This window comes from Zea mays, chromosome 3, assembly GCF_902167145.1.
Source record: "Zea mays cultivar B73 chromosome 3, Zm-B73-REFERENCE-NAM-5.0, whole genome shotgun sequence".
Lineage (NCBI taxonomy): Eukaryota > Viridiplantae > Streptophyta > Magnoliopsida > Poales > Poaceae > Zea > Zea mays.
The window spans coordinates 13,487,514-13,507,486 of record NC_050098.1 but is presented as its reverse complement, the minus strand read 5'-3'; the positions used below and the strand labels follow the sequence as shown (position 1 = coordinate 13,507,486).

General features: G+C 43.9%; 4 protein-coding genes across 5 annotated transcripts; all 4 read right to left on the bottom strand.

Annotated features, from left to right (window-relative positions):
• Nucleotides 1-1,288: 1,288 nt before the first annotated feature.
• LOC100501588 (Pentatricopeptide repeat-containing protein) lies at nt 1,289-8,012 on the bottom strand. 2 transcript variants are annotated; one of them, XM_020549976.3, is made up of 3 exons: nt 5,787-8,012; nt 5,295-5,603; nt 1,289-5,087 (listed from the first exon to the last, which is right to left on the bottom strand). In XM_020549976.3, exon 1 carries the CDS (start codon nt 7,947-7,949, stop codon nt 6,060-6,062), a length of 1,890 nt encoding a protein of 629 aa, XP_020405565.1. In that variant the 5' UTR covers nt 7,950-8,012; the 3' UTR covers nt 1,289-5,087; nt 5,295-5,603; nt 5,787-6,059. The 2 variants fall into 2 exon arrangements, with proteins under 2 accessions (XP_020405565.1, NP_001183205.1); NM_001196276.2 differs by lacking the exons at nt 1,289-5,087; nt 5,295-5,603 and having other exon boundaries at nt 5,683-7,997.
• LOC100281630 (ultraviolet-B-repressible protein) lies at nt 1,323-1,860 on the bottom strand. Its single transcript, NM_001154549.1, has one exon. It carries the CDS (start codon nt 1,797-1,799, stop codon nt 1,437-1,439), a length of 363 nt encoding a protein of 120 aa, NP_001148021.1. The 5' UTR covers nt 1,800-1,860; the 3' UTR covers nt 1,323-1,436.
• On the bottom strand, nt 3,307-5,362 carry LOC100275808 (uncharacterized). The gene has a single exon (NM_001328332.1). The coding sequence runs from the start codon at nt 4,977-4,979 to the stop codon at nt 4,386-4,388; it is 594 nt and encodes a 197-aa protein (NP_001315261.1). The 5' UTR covers nt 4,980-5,362; the 3' UTR covers nt 3,307-4,385.
• Nucleotides 8,013-8,351: 339 nt separating the features above from the next.
• Nucleotides 8,352-11,220, bottom strand: TIP4-3 (Aquaporin TIP4-3). The gene is made up of 2 exons (NM_001347696.2): nt 10,987-11,220; nt 8,352-9,270 (listed from the first exon to the last, which is right to left on the bottom strand). Exons 1-2 carry the CDS (start codon nt 11,111-11,113, stop codon nt 8,648-8,650), a joined length of 750 nt encoding a protein of 249 aa, NP_001334625.1. The 5' UTR covers nt 11,114-11,220; the 3' UTR covers nt 8,352-8,647.
• Between the last annotated feature and the right edge of the window lie 8,753 nt (nt 11,221-19,973).

The following is a 19,973-nucleotide window of genomic DNA, read 5'->3' as shown; positions in this document are numbered from 1 at the left end:
TAGCATTGTATGACATCAGGTGATCCTCCCAGAATCACCGACAACCGTTAATTCACATATCCAGATTTCCACATGCATATGACAAGGCGAGATTATGGTAAAAAGAGCAACACTAAAAAAATAAAGGGTGAAGTAAACACTAATATTTACAGATGGAGACAGTAAAAGATCGAGGTGCCCTTGAATGATCGTATGGGCACATAGGAACTCCTTGGACGCACGTAAGTACTTGCTCCTGCCTTCTGTGGACGTGAAATGAGTTCCTTCCCTACATTGTCATTTGCTTCCCCTGAAATTTCACTGTGCAGTTAGATTGATCAATTAGTTCAGTGGTACTCTTTAAACGGGAAGTCAAGAGAATTCCATTCTCAAAATTTCTCCTTTAATACCTTGTTAGGATACTCTAGTATTCACCTAAATCCACGTGTATTGAGTTAGGTTTAAATTAAACTCTAATTTAAACTCCAATCTAATTTAATACACACAGATCTAGATGAATATTAGAGTATCCAAACAAAGTCAAAGGCTAGTTTGGAAACTTAAAAACTCTCGAGAAAAATGAACTAATTTTTCTTCTCAATCCTCTCCAATAATAAAGGGGATTTGAGTTTCCAAACTAGTTCTAAGTAACAAACGACAGTTCCTTCTGAGGTTGTGTTTCTTTCCTATCAAACTTTTCTGGATTGTTAAACAGTGACCTCCCATGAAGATGTGCATCCACATACAGCTTAGCCGATCTTATATGAAACACATCATTATCGCAGCAGATACGCATGATTCTTCAGTAAAAAAAGAACAATTTTGAAAAGGATCAGCAACGGATTCGTAATAATTTTGCACGACGTAAAGAACAATAAGGAATACATACAGCCCATCCATACACAGTTACAAGTAGACCCTCCGATACTTTATCAGGCTCCTCCTTTTTCTCTGAACCATCGACCATGTCAAAAGACCAAGCAGAAGGACCAAAAGTGTTATTTGAATGGGATTTTTTTTCTTGCTTGGTGGGTGCCCGACCGACAAAATGACCTTTCCCACTTGAAAAGTTCAGTGCCCTCATCATCCATCAACCAATGATCAGAAAAGAGATCATGCGAGGAAGGAATTCCTTCACAGTGAAAACCAAAAAAAAAAACAGAGCAGAAAAAGGAACCATACTAGTCCGTAACACAAAAAAAGGAGTACAAAGTTCCAAGAACCTCATATACTCCTACGTGAGAACAAAAACCGACCGCACGTTGAGGATCTTGATCGGGCTCGGGCGAAACATGGACGAAAGCTGAACATGTATGTGAAAATCGCATTTACACGGCAAAAGATTCACAGATTAAACGCTGTTTACATTGGGAAGTAGTACATAGGTACAGGCGGCGTACAGCATGCAATGCAACATACAACGCTGCATGCATGTGTGCACGTGTAGTTGATTGAGCTCAGCGCCGCTTGACGGGATCGAAGTTAGAGACAGCGACGACGGCGCCGACGATGGCGACGAGCACGACGCCTCCGGAGACGATGCTGAGGAGGAAGTTCTTGAGCGACGGCGAGATCCCGGGCGCGGCCTCCGCGACCTCCGGCAGCACCAGCGCCGCCGCCACGGCCGCCGCGGCCGCCCACTCCTTGGCCGGGTGCTGCTTCTGATGCGCGGACGACGCCCGGACGACGGCCATCCGGGTCGCCGAACGACGGGGCGCGAGCGCGACGGCCCGGCGCGACGTCGCGTTCCTGCCGGCGCAGAGAGGCTTCCCGAGACCCTGCGCCACGGACAGAGACGCCGCGACGGCGGTGACGGCCATGGGTCCTGGGCTCCGCTCAGGCGCTGCTCTCGGGACGTGTGATGGCACTGGCAGGAGCGGCTGGCCGGGGCCCGGCGCCCCGGGGAGAGCGGCACAGATATGTAGATAGGATGAGCTGGAGGGGCGCCAGGTCAGCCCGCTCCTCCCACGTGGATGGACACCCTTGGCGCCAAGTGGTCGCGCAGGATAAGGTCTTATCGCCACCTGGTGCGTAGTTGGAGATGAGAAGCTAGTACGCCGTAACGTGGAGGCCCAAATTACCAGCTCTGTGTTGTCTTCCTAGACTGTTCATCGTAGTCAGAGCTGGGCCAAAGCAGACTTTGAATGCCAATCATTATTCAGTTCGAGTGGTTTTCTGTGCACCTGCAATTTTTTTTCTCAAACACACATGTGTATCTTTATAATAAGAGAGAGGAAAAAAGAGGCAAGAACACATACAAACACTCCACCGACCCCCACACATTCAACACATGTGTATTTATTTAGCTATTTTTTTTAGAATTATTATATAATAAAAATGTGACATTGTTTTCTATACACTGAGTCACCATATGTGTGAAACTTGATCCTGCCACACATATAAAATATGTCTGAATTTGTCCTTAAATCCGGAAGTGACAACGAGTTTTGACTTTGAAACGTTAAACAAAGTTTTAAATAATATAAGAAAAATACCAATATCTCATAATTTTAGATAATAACATGAAGTTAAAAACTAAAACAGAGAGGTTAATGGCTTACCTAAACTTCACCCATGAGCTGGATTGGACCCAAAAGTAACTAACAGACTGGCTCAAAAGTAGCTAATGATCTAAAGCGCATGAAACACTGCTCTTTACAGTTTAGAACGCCAAAACGCGGTTTCAACCTCTAATTAGCGTTTTGACATTTAAATGTAGTTTTAATAACACTTCAAATAAATATGTGAAATTACAGCAACTACAAATCATAGTCAGACATGTGTTTCAATTATATATAACAACTAGATCAACATCAACAATGCAACTTACAAACCAATAAAAGCAAAAATGACGTTTACAAATAAATTATTCAATTCCACAGCTACAAACATCAACCGATCCTTTCTCCTCTAGTTTCAAGCAATAATTGCTACCAAAACTAGGATCTCGAAAAAAGCAGACTCAGTGACTGAGGCTCCCACATGAGTGGGATCTAGGAAAAGGATAAACCGAGACAAGCCTCCATGCAAATGCGGAGAAGATGCTTCGAACCTACGACCTGATGACTCAATAAGACAGCACTCACCACTGCACCAGAACTACCCTTCACTAGGATTTCTACCAGACAAACTTTTAAAATTTTGATCACGAATACATTAAAGAATTACAAAGATTCGTGGCGCATGATAGGCTTATCATGGAAACTGATTGTATAGTATATATATAATCAACATATTTTGAAGATTCATATTCTTATAGAAATTCCTAGTCAAAGTGTTGGCCAATGTCCCAAATATAATACACTTGCGAGTTGATGGACCTTTTTTTTCAAATAGTTGGATAGAATTGAGCTTTAATTCAATCAGTAGGAACAATACATATTACATATGATTTCTAATAGTGAAGGAAACATCACCGCTTTGGAGTTCCAGATCTTAATTTTTCTGCCTGGTGCCATAGTTTATAGATGGGGACACTTTACAACCAAGAGGATCCTCACGATAATCAACAGCTTCTGCAACATCTGGATGACCAAAGGGTGAAGACAATCTGCCAATCCACACTACTGACATTTCATAAAACAGATCAAATTCAGGAACATTCTTACCAACAGCGTGGATATACTGACCTTGGCTGAGAGCCTGCATAATAGAAGTTCATGATAAACCTTAATGTAACGAAAGGGCTCTTTACACACTTCACAAAGTAATATTACCTTAAAAGTTCATTCTTTGTTTAGATAAATCAACAGAGGAAGACATATATCTACAACTACTTCCAGTCCAAATTAGATGGCATCCTGTAGATTGTCCAGCCAACCTTTTAAAACTTAGGCTATGAACTATTTTCGAAAAAAGAAAAACAATTCACCAACATTTTTAGTACCTTTTGCTACCATGCCAAATACAGAGATAGGGAAAATTATTAATAACTACCTTGTACATATACTCTTTTATTAATTGAAAGGCAGAGCTCATGCCACTTTGTTAAAAAAAACTCTAAAAACCACAACAAATTCCTATTCAACATGTAGAAGAGACTGGAGGGACCAAGGGAGTACCTAGTCTGTTAAAAATCACAACATATGTTGTTGCCAATGTGCCTATGTTGAAAAATTGAAATACCATAGCACAAGAAAGTAGTTTATTCTTAATTAGTTTATTTGACTGTTTATGCAGAAATGGCAGCCTCACCTGCATCCTTCATGTTGATATTGCACAAAGAAGTGATCTTTATCGCCTCTTTTTCTCTCGAATACGCCGGATAGTTGCGTATCATGACATTAAAAGAATCATTATATTAAAAGAAGAGGGGAAAAGGCCTGGAGCTTGAAACAAAACAGAAAAAAACACTCCAACACACACCAGACTTACACAACATACGCACACCAGACGCACCCACTACTCTAACACCACAACAAATAAAGAGGATAAAAACCTTCCTCTAACCAGGATAAAAAAGAGTACGCAAGTTCTTGGCACCTGCCAAAAACCAAAGCTGCAGTTCCTCTCTGAACCCAGTCTCTAAGGAAGTAAGGCAGGATAAAGACAGCTACATCATCCGCAAACATTGAGACCCTTTGGTTGATATTTCTACCAGCAAGGGCTTGCAATAGCCCACACTCATTAGCTTTGATGAAAAGGCTGTTAAGAACGTCCATGACAAGGATGAACAAAAGAGGGGATAAGGGATTTCCTTGCCTCAACCCTCTTTTGTGACATATAGGCTGGCCAGGAACTCCATTCACAAGAACTTGGGTAGAGGATGTCATGAGCAGGTTCAGAATCAGGTTGCACCAAATCTGTCCAAAACCCAGATGACGAAGAATTTCTAGTAGAAAGGCCCAGCTCATAGAATCAAATGCCTTTTTAATGTCCAATTTCAAGAAGAGAGCAGGGATGCCCTTTTTGTGCAGCATCTTGACAGTTTGGTTGACCATAAGAAAGTTATCATGAATACATCGATCTCGGATGAAGACACTTTGATTTATGCTGACCATTTTATGTAGCTCAGGTGCTAATCTGTTGGCCAGAATTTTAGTGAGAAGTTTAGCAAAACTGTGAACCAAACTGATTGGTCTAAAATCCCCAGGATGCACAGCCTCAACCTGTTTGGGAAGGAGAGTAAGATAGCATCTGAAAGAGTGCAATCCACTTGTGGAATAGCACCCTCTGCATCTGGCATGATAATAAAACAATTATACCAAAAAATTCTGCCAAGAGTGATATTACTTGTTCTACTTAGCCAGGCATTACAAATATTATGCTAGAAGAGTAAAGCAATAAACCACAGAAAATAGATATAGGAAACTAACCTGCAGATCCATTGTGATGATTATTTGGAGTAGCCAGATCATTGATGTTTAGAACATCAAGTGATCCACTCTGTTGATCATGTGAAGATTGACCTCTTGCTTTGTCATCCTAGTACTGCAGTTCTGGCCGCTGTTGTTGCCGTCGCTTTTGTTTGAAGTACTGCCTTTGTCTACCACGCATTTGTTTGATCAAGGATGATGCTCAGTTTTATCCATGTAACAAAAAATGAGTAACACCACAGTATCAACTTTTACTAACTGAAATCGATGAAAGTACCATAACTACCTGCTCTGTGTGGACTTCTTGGACTGCTCATTTCAGAGCCAAACAAGCAGAACGCAAAGCCACCCAAATGTAACCAAATGTTAGCAGAATGTTACAGATTGTCAAAAACACAGCTACACGTAGTGAACATTATAGAGTTTGAATGCCAACCATCAACTGCCAGTTACAAAATTGAAGCACAAAACAGTCAAAATCATCATGTTTACCATAATTAAGTGCTGAACATATTCTACTGAAGCACTGAAGGTAGCATCAATCCCTCACTTTGGCACTCGAGCCATGACCCTTGGGCAATGCTTCTTCGGTTCTTCATTTCTGCCACAGGCTCGGCCTCCTCTCTGCCATGCTTGTTCCATTCTTCTACAACCACATTGCAACAAGCAACCAATCCAATCCAAATATTGCCACGATGAGGTTACCATTCTGGAATCCGACTTCTGTTCTGTGATCAAACGCCAATGGGCAATGACATCAGTGCATCACCCCGTTGAAGTCTGAGCAGCAGGTTGATCCAGGCAGCCGGAGTAAATGTCGAGCACCTTCTTCAAGTCCGCGGCGCTGGCCGTCCACACATGCCCCGGTGACACATCTGGAAGGCCATCCACTACATCATTGCACCTTTCCTCCACCAGCGCCGCCTCTCGGAGCTTCCCCTCCCGCCACAGGCTCTTCACCAGCAGTGCCTTGGTGGGTGCGTCGGGGGTGACCCCTGCGGCGCGCATTTCGTCAAACACCCTCAGCGCGAGCGCCGCACGCTCCCGCTTGCAGTATGCCCGGACCAGCACGCTGTACATGTATCCGTCGGGCTGCAGCTCGCACTGCCGGACCAGACCGAGCAGCCGGTGCACGCCCTTGAGGTCGCCGGCGCCAGCAAGGTGCTCCATCAGGCCGGAGAAGGTCTGCAGGTCCGGGAGCACGCCTCGCGCCATCATCTCCTCGAGGAGGTCCATGGCGTCGGGCCCTCTCCGGCACTTCGTCATCGTCCGCAGAAGAGACGAGTAGAGCAGCGCAAGGTTGGGCCCCGAGATGGGGCCGCAGATTGACTCAGCCTCCTGGAACACCCTGACCGCCGCGTCGGCCTTCTTGGAGAGGCCGTAGAAGTCGATGACGAGCCGCACCGTGGCAAGCGGGAGGAGGATGCCGTCGGCACGCACCTTAGCGAGCAGGCGCTCCACCAGCTCGACGTGGCCGGTGCGGGCGAGGATCGCCATCATCCTCGCCACGGTGTGGCGGTCGTGCGCGAACCCACCGGGGCGGCACGCCACCCAGCAGAAGAACTCCCACGCTGTCTCGGCTTTCTTGAATGCTCGCAGGAGCTTGCATACCAGCCGCGGCGTCCAGACGAGCCCGGCACCCTCTAGCTCGGCCACCTCCCGCGAGTCCCAGCCGTCCAACGCCCTGGCGAGCTCACGCGGGTCCAGCCATGGCTTCAGTGTTTGCTTCTCTCCGTTGCCTCTGTCCTTGACCTCGCCTTCGTCCTCGTCGTCGTCGTCCTCCTCCTCGCCGTCTCCCTCACCCTCGACGTCGTCCACGGCGTACCCGATCCTTGCGTTGGGTGAAAGCTCCTCGACGAAATCCTTTGTGCCATCAACGTGACCAGCCTCCCGCAGGGCAGCGATGGCAGCGCGCATCTGCGGCCCGGGCATGACGCCGTCCACAGCCGCCATCTCGCGGACGAGCCACCGAAGCTGGTCAAACCTACCTCCCGACGCAAGCGCCTCGGCGAGCACGTTGTACTGTCGGGTGGTCCGCCGCACGCGCAGCGACGGCAGGATGCGGAACACCTCGAGCGCCTGGTCCACAAACCCCGCGGAGGCGAGGTGGGCGATGACGACGGTGTACGTGCGTGCATTCGGGAGCGCGCCCTCGCGGACCATGCGGCGGAACGCCTCGACGGCGGCGTCATGATCGCCGCCCCGCGCGTGGAGTTCGATGACGACGTTGTGCGCCTCCGCAGGGCGGCGCGGGGTGGCCGGGAGGGAACCGAAGGCTTCGAGCGCGGAGGCGCGGTCCCCCGCGGCGGCGAGGAGGCGGAGCCGCGCGAGCGGCGGAGCAGGCAGCGGGAAAGAAGCGAGGTGGGCGCGGAGGTCGGAGAGCGCGGCGAGGGAGGAGAGGCGGGCGGCGAGAGCTTGGTAGAGTGGGAGCGGCGGCGGTGGTTGGGAGGGGATCGCGCGAAAAAGGGAGAGCGCGCAGGACGCCGTGGGCGCCGCGCGGATGGCGTGGAGCGCGACCACGGGGTCGTCGGGTGGGAGCGCAGGAGGTGAGGAAGGGGAGGAGGAACGCAGACGGACGCGCAGGGAGTCGATGAGGCGCGCGCGGCGGAGGTAGAGGGCAACGCGGTTAGTGGCGGGCGCCGCCGGCGGGGGCATCGCGTCAGCGGCGGCTGAGAGCCTGTGAGGCGGAAGAATGCAGCAGCGTGCAGCGCTACTTGCGACGCCGCCTGCGCGGCCCATCAGGCTGTTCGCCTATCGGGCCCAGTTTGGTCCATCAAGGTTTCTGTAGAAGGTGGATCAAAATGGGGTTTGATTTTGAGTCTTAGAATTTCAAATTTGAAATTTGCAGAACTGAACTTTCAGCCATTTAGTAGATATATAAGCAAAATTGCAGATAGTCTTGTTTTTTTGGAAAAAAACTACAACATTATTAGAATGATATGGCTTTTTCTTTAGAAAAAACAAAAGCATGGAATCGATAGACTCCTATAGTCCTATAGCAAACGTGGTTCCAAAAGCATTGAAACGCTTCTAAGAGTAATGTCCAAGAGTTTGCTAAACATATTTCCAAGCTTAGTTTTTTATGCAAAAATACACGTAGACCCACGAGAAATTCTGCAGTTTTGTTCTTGAAAAGAAACCTTCTCAAACAAAGGAAAACATGAGGAAAAAACAGCCCATACGTAGGAGGACACTATATACCGCGTGTGCTACTGTGCACACACACGAAAGACCGGACCGGCCGAGACAGCATGCATACACGTATTCGGTCCTCGATCAATCTCAAACACAATGCGTCGCCAGCTCAAACCAAATCACACTCCGATCGATCCAACGCACGATGCACACGCTGATCATGGGTCCTGCTGGGGCAGAAGGGCGTGCGTGGGAGCGGCCGCTATGAAGCAGCACTCGTAGACGAGCACGGCGAGCGGGCCTCCGGCGAGCGGGCCGACCCAGTACACCCAGTGGTGCGTCCAGATGCCCGAGGCGACGGCGGGCCCGAAGGACCTGGCCGGGTTCATGGAGGCGCCGGACAGGGCTGCGCCGGCGACGGAGTTGGCCCCGACGAGGAGGCCAGTGAGCAGCGGGCCGGCGCCCGGGAGCAGCTTCCGCGGGTCCAGGATGGTGGCGTAGATGACGAAGAGCAGGCTGAAGGTGAAGACGGCCTCCGCCACCACGCCCTGCAGCGCGCCCACGCCCTCCGCCAGCGCGTGCACCGGCGTGGCTAGCCCGCCCGTGAGCCACCTGAGCAGGAAGCAGGCCGCGGAGGAGCCGAGCATCTGGGCGGCGATGTACAGGGAGGAGCGGAACAGCGTGACGTGCCCGCCGACGGCCAGCGACAGCGTCACGGCCGGGTTGACGTGGCCGCCGGAGATGTGGAACCCCGCCGTCGCGATCACCGCCACCACCAGCGCCTGCCCCAGCGCCACCGCCGTCAGATCGCCTCCAGCGGTGCTACCCTTCGTCGTCGCTCCTGTATCACATGCATGTACACGTATGGATTGGACCAGCATGATGCATCTACCAACTATACGTAGGAGTGGTGCAGTGCTCTAAATTTTATACTATAAAATTTAAAATCAAAATCGGTTAGGATCAAACTCTGTTTCTATTCATTTAAAACTAAAATTAATTAAAGGTTAAAATGAACTATAGAGAAATATTTAGATTATGATCTATTACCACACTTAACTATATGTACAACAGTAAAATAAATCACATGAAAATATAATGTACTTATAGACTATTTTATTTTAGGTGGTTTATAGACGGTCTTTTCATCCCATTTTGGACATTCTAATAAGGAGAGAACGAGAGATAAAATGGCATCGTCTCCCGCGAGCTTTAATTTAGGGCCACAGTGATTGGCTCAACTTGCAGCCACAACACTTTGAATTAGATAAGTGATGATGGGATCGACATAAATATTATCTACGTCAAAATTATTGTGATGATTTATTTTTCTCTTTACTTTGTGAACTCAGAATTGAGCGATAGCTGGGGAGAAAATTAAACATATATACTCCTGGTCAAATAATGAATATAAGCCTATAGGAAAAGTTCTAGCTAGTACAAGAATATATATTGATACCAGGTACTCTGTTTTTGGTAGCCGTACAGTTTTAACTTAAGTCAAATACTTAGATCTTTGACTATGAACTTTAGAAAAAACCAAAATATATAGTTTATATACTCCGTCTGTTCTTGAACATTTGTGGTTTGGTAGTTTATTTTTAACTAAAACACGACAAATAAAAAAGAGAGAGTGTTATAAAAGTATTTGTCATAATAGTTGTAAAAGGTAGACCTTACGTCATTAATAACTTGTACATTTTTAAAACTGATAATAAAAATTAGAAATGTTAGATTTAGGATAAAACTGATATAGACAGTTAAAATTAGATCAATAAAATTTTTGAGTGCACTTTTAGCGGTTGTTTACTCCCAAACAAGACTTTAGTGCAGACTTCAGAAACACCCCTTCCATACGCTGCAATTAGGCCTTCAGGCTTTGGACATGATCATTAATTCAGGCAACAAAGAGCAGATTTTGGTAGTCACGTTTTCAGAGAAATCTTCACCACATCCTGTTGGAAGTACGTTCGTTATGAAATGCTAGAAATATACTTCCTCTATTTCTTTTTAGTTGTCATTAGATAGTTCAATTTTACACTATCCATCGATAACTAAGACGAAATAGAGAGTATATATGGTCGTTTTAATTTAAAGGTACGTCGTCTAGTATAGTTTGATTCTACTACTGGAGATCCATCTCTCGGTATCTGTCTGTCTGCTAGAAATATAATCGTTTTAACATCGGCACGTTTCGAGTGCATGCAGTTTGTACTCTGATTGAGAAACCGATCGATGAATAATCGAACGCTACAGACGGACAAGCAAGCTAAGAGGAACCACACGCCGTTTCGCGAAAAGAAAAGGAAGGCGCGCGTCCGGCGGAAGGGAAGGGGCCGGAGGGGAACTAACGCCGGCCGGCCCGCCGCGCCATCTTCGTGTTCGTGAACTCACATTTTTTTTGAATTTGGAGAAAATGATTAAGGAGACATGTGCATGGATGGAGCTACTCCAGCTGCCAGTGGATTTGGATCCATGCATGGAATAGAAAGGATATATACCAGCTGGACGATGCATGCGTGCGTGCAATAACGGTAGCTGACTCATACGTACGTACCGTCGGTCATGGCGGCTCCGACGCCGATGAAGACGAAGAGGAAGGTGAGGACGAGCTCGCCGAGGACGCCCCTGAAGAAGTCCGGCTCTGACGCCTCGCCGCGGTGCCCCAGCGTCAGCTTCCCCATCTCTCTCTCTCTGCTGCTTATTATTCCGACCGACCGGTTCGGTCCACAGAGTAATTTGCAATAAGCTCTCTCCTTGGCGCGCAACGCTGTGTGACTGTGTCTGTGCGTGTTAGAGAGCAAGCAAGCTAGCTAGCTAGCGTTAGTCTCTCTCTATATATAGTGGCCAAAAAGCACGGGATGGATCAGAGCCTACTAGCAGATTATAGGTCTCCATGTTTGGTTCGCGACTAACTGTGCTATATTTTACTTAAGAATAGTCATATGAACTGAAAAAAGTTAGGATAACATCACATCACAATCACGTGGCAACTAGTCAAAAAAGCATCGAGCCGTACTTATTTACTGCTTCTTTTGCTGCCGGTGATTACGTACATTGCTGGCAATAAGCAATGCAAGGCTAGCTAGCTGCAGGTACGGGAAATGAAATTACGCCTCGCGCTGTAATTCTCCGCTGAGACTGATAGGAACTAATTGTGCGCACGTACGCCGCACGGCCCGGCCGGTTCTACTTCTTCTTCTTCGTTCAGTGTCATGCAAAGCACACATCTTTTCCATACATTGCTTCTTGCATATATATATATATATATACAGGACCTAGCACTTGTGCCTTTTGGGGGCTCACGCCATGTCGGCCTCCGATCGATCCACACAGCTAGTGTAGCAACCATCAACAACTCATCAGTGCTCGATCTATACATTTATATGAGGCACGCACGTTATTCTTCATCCGGTGGTATGCGTTATATATGTATGCTAGCTAGCTGTTCATTTATATACATATAGCTTCCACCAGTTCATTATTTGTAAGTTCTTAGAGCACCTCCATCAGACTCGCTAATCATCCTTGGCTCAACAAAAAAAGAAAAACCACGTAAAAAACGGATCCAACGGTCTCACCATCTTCCTCGCTTATCTATCTCCTTCCCCTCGGTATCTCGTTCTTTTCCCTAGCTATCTTTGCCGAGGTGCTCCAACTCACCATTTTGTGCCATCTCCCACCCTCCCGCTCTCGCGCTTTCCCAATCTCGCGCGCGCCATCTAAGTCGCGCAACAGCGCCTACGCTTGTGTGCCCTCGCCGTCGTTTAGAACCCGCCGTCTGCCATATTCTTCCATCACCGCTGCAATCTTCCATCTCAATGTTCCGACCGTCGCGTGTCTGTGTATATGTATATACCCCCTCTCTCTCTGAGTAATAACAACGTTAACACACACGCTGCCGGCGAGAGAGGCAAAAATGAGTAGGGACAGTTGCATTGCATGGTTGCACCTGCTCGCCACTCTAGCTCTATTTTTATCCCTCTTTTTCAAACTTTGCATGGTTGCTCTTTTTTTTTGAAACGAAATATTCATTTGTCCCTATTATTCTGTTATAAGCATATAAGTATATAATGGTGTTAACTCAGCATATAAACAGACGTTCATACCCTTGCACCAGCATTACCCTTCTTAGTATCACATGTTTGCAAAGTTGCCCCAACTTTAATACAAAAGCTTTTAGACTGTGTGACATAAATGTGACCATAAATTTGTAAATCAATTATTGAAAATTCAATAATTCAATTTCAAATACTTTGAATTAACTACATGGTTTAATTCAAAATTTCAAATTTGAATTTAATTCAAAAAATAAATTCTCAAATTTTGAATCAGAATTTGGAATTTTACTTTGAATTAAAATTTTCGAATAGTTAAAAATTAAGTTTTGAAAAATTGAAATTTACTCTTGAAATAATTCAAAATTTTAAAATTTAAATTAAACAATAAAATTCATTTGAAATATTTGATAAATCTAAAATAAATGATTTTTCAAATTGATGGTTGGATTTATGTCATACTTATACTCTAACCTTTTATATCAAAGTGAGGGCAAATTTGCAACAATTGATAATAAGAGGCGCAACGGTCCAAGGGTATGAACGCATTTTTATGGTACAGTTAACACCATTATATGCTTATAACGAGATAGGGCCAAACAAAAGTTTCATTTCAAAAGAGGGGCAACGATTCAAAGTTAAAAAAATAGAGGTAAAAATAAAGTTAGACTCATTAGCATGGTGCACCTAGAGGGGTGAATAGGTGATCCTGTAAAAATAGCTTAACAAAACAAACTTGGACTAATATTGGATTAGTGAAAGCTAAATCCAAGTTCGAGAGAGAAGTACAAGCGGTGTAAACTTCTTCACTTAATTGCTCTTTACAAGATGCGTATTAAACTTAGAGCAATTATGCAATTAAAGTGAATAGAAGTAGAGAGAATCGCATAAGAATAAAGACAAGCGGCACAACGATTTTTATCTCGTGGTTCGACCAAGTAGAACACTTGCCTACTCCACGTTGTGGCGTCCCAACGGACGAGGGTTGCACTCAACCCCTTTCAAGTGATCCAAAGATCAACTTTAATACCACGATTCTCTTTATCTCAAGTATATCCCTTTGTGAGGAATGTGCATACTTTAGAGTCTCTCACGCCTTACATAGATGATCTCAAATGAACACAAGAGTAAGGAGGGAATAGCAACACACACAAGAGCGAGAGTTGCAGTAGCAACACGCACACAAGACAAGAACGAGCACACGAAAGCAGCACAATGGAGTTACGACTTAGAACAGTGCTCAAATCTCTAACACGATGAACCAAATGTGCGTATGCGAAGTCTCGGCGTCTTAGGATGTTCAATGTGTGCTTGGTGTACTGCTCCATGCGTCTAGGGGTCCCATTTTATAGCCCCAAGATAGCTAGTAGCCGTTGGAGCTCCATTTGAAAGGTCATAGTTGCCTTCTGTCTGTGTGAGCACCGGACAGTGCGGTGCACCATCAGATAGTGAACAGTGAGCGATTTCCTTCCTTTTCTAGCGAAACCGACCGTTACAGCCACGACCCTCATGGCACACCGGACAGTTCGGTGGTACCTTCCGACCATTGGTGAAGTCCACGTGTCGCCAACTAATTGCGAGACCGAATGTTGGCGTGGGCGCGGCTGACTCACCAGACAGTCCGATGCACACCAGCAGTCCGGTGAATTATAGTCGTGGCGCGCTGAGTTTTCCCGAGGGCGGCCAGTTCGTCGGGGCGCCAGCTTAGGCACCGGACATTGTCCGGTACACATCAGACAGTCAGGTGTACCGGAGGCTGGTGCGAGTTTGGCTGGGCGTAGCCAAACTCCTCCAATCCGATTTCTTTTGATTTGACAAGGTTCCTAGCACTTAGTAAAACATAAAAGTATTAAAAATAATTTACTAAGGCTAGAATCATACCTTGTATTTTCATTTGCATCTCTTTGACACTTAGCACAAAAAAATATGTGTTGAGCATCTAATCAACAAAACATTTATAGAAATGGTCCAAGAACACATTTCTCTTTCACATGGGCAAGCTTTCAAATGCCTCGTCAAATGAGTACTAAGCTACTGTCACAGTTGTGTCACACGCGAAACGTGTATATCTATTTTTCTCCTTCACATCTCGCCTAAGCAACTACATAAGATAAACATATTATACAACTTTTCATCTCTTTTCCTATATCGATGATAATATATTTATTGTTTATTTTTATATAATTATTATGTGTTATTATTTTATCGAATATTGTTTGTTATACTAATATATGGCTATTGTATTAGTTCTCTTGAATTGTTACTTCTCTGTCCTCGGACAAATATACATATAATAACATATATATTAATTGGCACGACACGCCGAATATAATACACTGTAGAAATATACTACCTTCATTTTTAATATCTGTCGTTTCTTAATTTATTTTTGAACTAAACCATGACAAATAATAAAAAATAGAGAAAGTATAATCTTAATTATCTGTCGCCTAGACTCACTCACTCTGAAAATGTCAACATATATATCACTTCAACTACTGCACAGGCTCGATCGGAGTCGGAGACCTTACTGTTCGTCCTCGCTCGCGTGTCGACCTCCCATAGGACTCATCTCGCCGCCATTGAACAGGCATTCTCTGGGGCTCACAACGTGCGCCATGATGTCACCTCATCGTCACCCGAAACACAGTTCAGTACTACTGCTGACTGTTTTGTCAAGGAATGGGTAATGATCGGTTTTAAACTCTAGGTAGATTAACTTGATTATTTTCTTCTTTTATCATATATATATTCTAGATTGTTGTCTTAACATATAAGTCACACTAAAAGCTATTTTAAGCTGTATTAACATAGAACCGTGGTTTTCAAAGGGCATCACGTTTTACCCATTTTCACATGGTAAAACAGAGGTAGCTTCACTAGTGATCGGTTCCATGGCCGTTTTAAGAAGGCGATGAAGAATATTGGCAAGATGAGTCTAATGGTTTTGTCCATCCAACCTGAAGATATCATGTTCATAATTCCAACCGGGCATTTGAAGTGTGTAGAGACACTACTAGACTCGTCTTCTTTGTCGAGTATCCCAAATACTCGGTAAAGAGATTTTTGCACTTGGCAAAAAACACTCATTAAATATTTTATCGGCAAAGAGTTTATTACGGAGTGTTTTTTATTGGACACTAGCTAAAGAAAAACACTCGGAAAATTAAGAATCACAAAAAACCCGAAAAAATAGATAAACATTAAATTTTTTAAACTAGAGGAGGCACTACACCACTGTATCACTTATGTCTACATTATATTTTTTCTTCTTCAAATATTACACAAATCGAGTGTAAATTAGTTGTTTGAGACACTAAATGAATTCAAATAAAAATGTTGTCAACGGTAAAGTTACATAAATTTTCAGGATCTACAACTTTCATTTTCATAGTTTCTTCATCCGAGGTCGTTTACAAAATTTAAATTTCAATTTTGAAAACTTCAAACATAATTTTCTATGACAAGATGATTTTAAATAAAAAATTTCAATTACAAAGTTCCATAACATTTCAAGATCTATAACTTCTATTTTTGGTGGTTTTCCATCCAAGGTCGTTTGAAAAATTCGAATTTTAAAATTCAAACATAGTCTTATATGACAAGATGACTTCAAATCAAAAATTGACAACTACAAATATCTGTAACTACTCAGGATCTACAAAGTTTATTTTAGTTGTTTGGTCATTTGTTCACCCCACATGATGGTTTTAACATTATCCATAAATCTTGTACTTCTTTCTTGTAATTTCATAAATTACGAGAGATATATAAGTTTTATGAACAAATTTATTTTAATTTTATTATATTAAGAAATGACCAAACATAAATTGAACATCTTGATGAGTTATACAAATTTATTGATAAAAACTTTTTATTTGAATTAATTTACTACTTCAAAATGTGATTTTAAAATTGTTTTTGTCTAGTGTTGAAAAAAATACTCGACAAAGAAAACATTGCCCCTAGTGTAAAAAAAATACTCGGTAAAGAAGCACTTTGCTAAGTGTCAAAAAACACTCGACAAAGAAACTCTTGCCGAGTTTCAAAATAAAACACTCAACAAAGTTTGTCGAGTGCTTTTTTACCGGAGGTAGTACTTGATATTTGATTCACTCGTTCAGATGATCAGGTAACCAGTGGGTTCACTAAAGCTTTTGCCCGTACAAAAACTAGAATCTTGTAAACGTAATCTCAACTTGTGGATAGTTGTGACTAACGGAGGCTATTAAGGAATACGTATGATTATGTATGGTGGGTTCCTCGTATCGTCAGATTATTATCAATTCTCTGCTCGATTACTAGTTCATCTTTCGATTATGGACAATGACATGCGGGGTGTTTAACGGGACCCGCCGCCGCCGCCGCCAACAAAAAGCAAAAACAAACAAAGGCCAATTAAGTTTTTTCTTTCGAACGGAGGGCATGAAAGTACTTCTACAATGAAGCAAAAAATTCTAGTATAATCTTAATTTGGTCAACGGCCATCAGCTATAGACGCCACTGACGGCCTCTCATCTCACCGAGAACTTGACATTCGACAAATAATCATTTGCCAAGCGTCAGTGTATGCCGAGTGTTTCGCTCTCGAGATAAAGGAGGTCTGTGTCGAGTGTTATTATTCGCCGAGAGTGGCATTCGATAAAACTTATTTTGTCAAGTGCTCGATAAATTACACTCAAATTTACTGGTTGTAGGAGGAAGTACCAAGCATATGAGCACGTCCGGAAGGAACCATTCATTCCCCACATATTCTTATTGCATGCGACCCACGAAGAAACATATATATCATGCAAAATCAAATAAAAATACTATATATACACAAATCAAATGTCAACAGACTCTTGATAACGATGTCTAATAATTTTCTTGTGTCACATAGACTCAAACAGCTAGTGACTTGGTAGACAATGGCGCGGTTAACAGTGGACGGCAGGCAAAGAATAATTAAATTTCCGTGATATAGGTAGAATACATATGAGAGACACCAAACTTTAATTTGCTTATCGAGTGAGTTGACCCGTTTTTAATTATTCTTCAAATTATGCTGCTCACATATAGGTCAACAGAATGATCGATAAAAAGCTAAAAAGAAATTGTGAGGTTAATCGTCTCCAACATATTTTGTCCTCAATACAACAAACGCAGTATAAGGTACTAGTAGTGTTCTATTCTCAAAACCTAGAGTTTTGAGTTTTAAGTGTTACTCAAAGTCTACTCTCCTCTCGTTCCTCTATCTATTTTAAAAAGATACATGTAGATGATGTATTGAAGGACACGAAGACATATCTTGTAGAAACTTTAAGAGATACTCCATGCAAGTAATACACGTTCAAGATGCTCTCATCTATCTCGATATAGGGTAGTTGCTTCAGTATATTATCTAAAAGTACTTCTATACACCAACATACACACGACAGAGAAATTGAAGCTGTGGCTAGGTCGCCATCTCACTCTCAGTTGATCTATGGACAAAGAAACGGCAACCGGACGTACAAGCTACGGGTTTAACTAGGCCCTGTTTGAATCGGTGCAGATATTAGTTATCTGCTAATAACTACTTCTCTTGGATCTAAATATGTATAGTTAATTAGCTGAATCTCTAGATACCTATATCATTAGTTGGACCAAATCAGATAACAGCAACTAATAGGTGGAACTAAATGACTCGGCCTTGCCCCTGACCCTTCCACATTTGTACTTCCCCTCCGCCTGTGATCCATCCCCGCCTGCGACGACCTCCTGACCATCATATCTCTTTTCAATGACGTCTTTGTGGACCTCGTCGTGTCCGACATCTTCTTCCCAACATCCGCATCCTTCTTGGTGCTTGCCCCGATGGCCTGGACTCTATGTAGGGGTGAGCGTCGCCCCATGGCTTAGCACTCATGTCAAGGACAAGGAGCCCACGAAGTTGCGTTCGATATGGAAGCGTAGGAGGTGTTAGATCTGATGTGCCCATGACTCATACTTTATTTAATTAGATAAAAAGAATATCCTAGGCATATATGTATCAGGCTCTTCAGGGGTCCTCTGGCTTCTTTGGGGACCCTTAGAGGTCTTTGAGGAACTCAAGGTCCTTCGGGATGAGGCATCGAGGTCGTCTAGACATTCGAGGGACTTCCTAGGTTGTCGTGGGCCGTCAAGACGTCTGGAGGTTGTCAAGGGCGTTCGGGCAATCGAGGCCGTTAGGACCGTACGTCATGCCATGCCATGTCGTGGCATTGTCCAAGATCATGTTGTGTGGATAGGATGGTTTTGCCACTTGGCCTAGTTAATGAAGGAGATAATAGCTAGATTAATAGAGGTGTAATTGATATGTGAAAAAAACATGGGCGCTTAATAGGAGGTTGAATTAGGACAACTATTTTTTTTTCTAATCTAGGTCTCTATTTTTATCTCTAAACAAAACCTATGCGGCTAACCAAACAAGCTAGTGCAACTAAGGTTTTGTCCAAGTGTTCTACAAAAAACAGAGTCAACCTAGGTAGCAATATACATGCAAAAGCATATAACTAAGCTAGAAAAGGTAAAGCACACAATAATCAAAGGTGGCAATATACATGCAAAAGCATGTGATAGAGAAGCAAACCCCGTTGACACGCCGATATTTCTACCAAGATATTGAGAACCACACGAAGTTCTTACTAATCCTCATTGGTGACCCTTGTAACACCCTGGGATCCACAAACACCACAGAATGCTACTAAACTACACATCTAACATTCATATATAAAATTTCGACAGCATCTCCTTTGAAAATTGCATAAACGGGGAAGCAACAAAGTATAAATAGATATCATGATAAGAAAATATAATAAACATTAATAATCTGCTAGCAATGGGAAGACAACCATAACGACATGAACTGAATTAACCAGTGCGCACGACTAGTTAAAAACAAACATCTTTTGACAAGAAGTTTCTAATTAAATCCTGACAGCGCCTGGGCGCGCTATTATGAGAGTGAAGGTGGATGTGCTGCTACTTCCCACTCCCCTTGATGAGCAACAAGCACCTTGATAGCACCTAGAGGGGGGGGGTGAATAGGTGATCCTGTAAAAACTTAAACTTATAGCCACAAAAACTTGTTAAGTGTTAGCACAATGATTGCCAAGTGGCTAGAAAGGAGTCTCAACAAAACACAATACCACAAGAGATCAATCACAGAGATGACACAGTGGTTTATCCCGTGGTTCGGCCAAGACCAACGCTTGCCTACTCCACGTTGTGGCGTCCCAACGGACGAGGGTTGCAATCAACCCCTCTCAAGCGGTCCAAAGACCCACTTGAATACCACGGTGTTTTGCTTGCTTTTTCTCAATCCCGTTTGCGAGGAATCTCCACAACTTGGAGCCTCTCGCCCTTACAATTGAAGTTCACAAAGAACACAGAGCAAAGGGGGAATGAGCAACGCACACAAGACTTCAAAAGATCAGAGCAACAACACGCACACAAGTCGCAACAAGAGCTCGCAACACAACTC

Coding starts and splice junctions, on each gene's coding strand:
- LOC100501588 (XM_020549976.3), bottom strand. CDS start 7,949: ATGCCCCCGCCGGCGGCGCCCGCCACTAACCGCGTTGCCCTCTACCTC.
- LOC100275808 (NM_001328332.1), bottom strand. CDS start 4,979: ATGGTCAGCATAAATCAAAGTGTCTTCATCCGAGATCGATGTATTCAT.
- LOC100281630 (NM_001154549.1), bottom strand. CDS start 1,799: ATGGCCGTCACCGCCGTCGCGGCGTCTCTGTCCGTGGCGCAGGGTCTC.
- TIP4-3 (NM_001347696.2), bottom strand. CDS start 11,113: ATGGGGAAGCTGACGCTGGGGCACCGCGGCGAGGCGTCAGAGCCGGAC. Junction 9,271..10,986: donor CGGAGCCGCCATGACCGACG/GTACGTACGTAT, acceptor CATGTGATACAG/GAGCGACGACGAAGGGTAGC.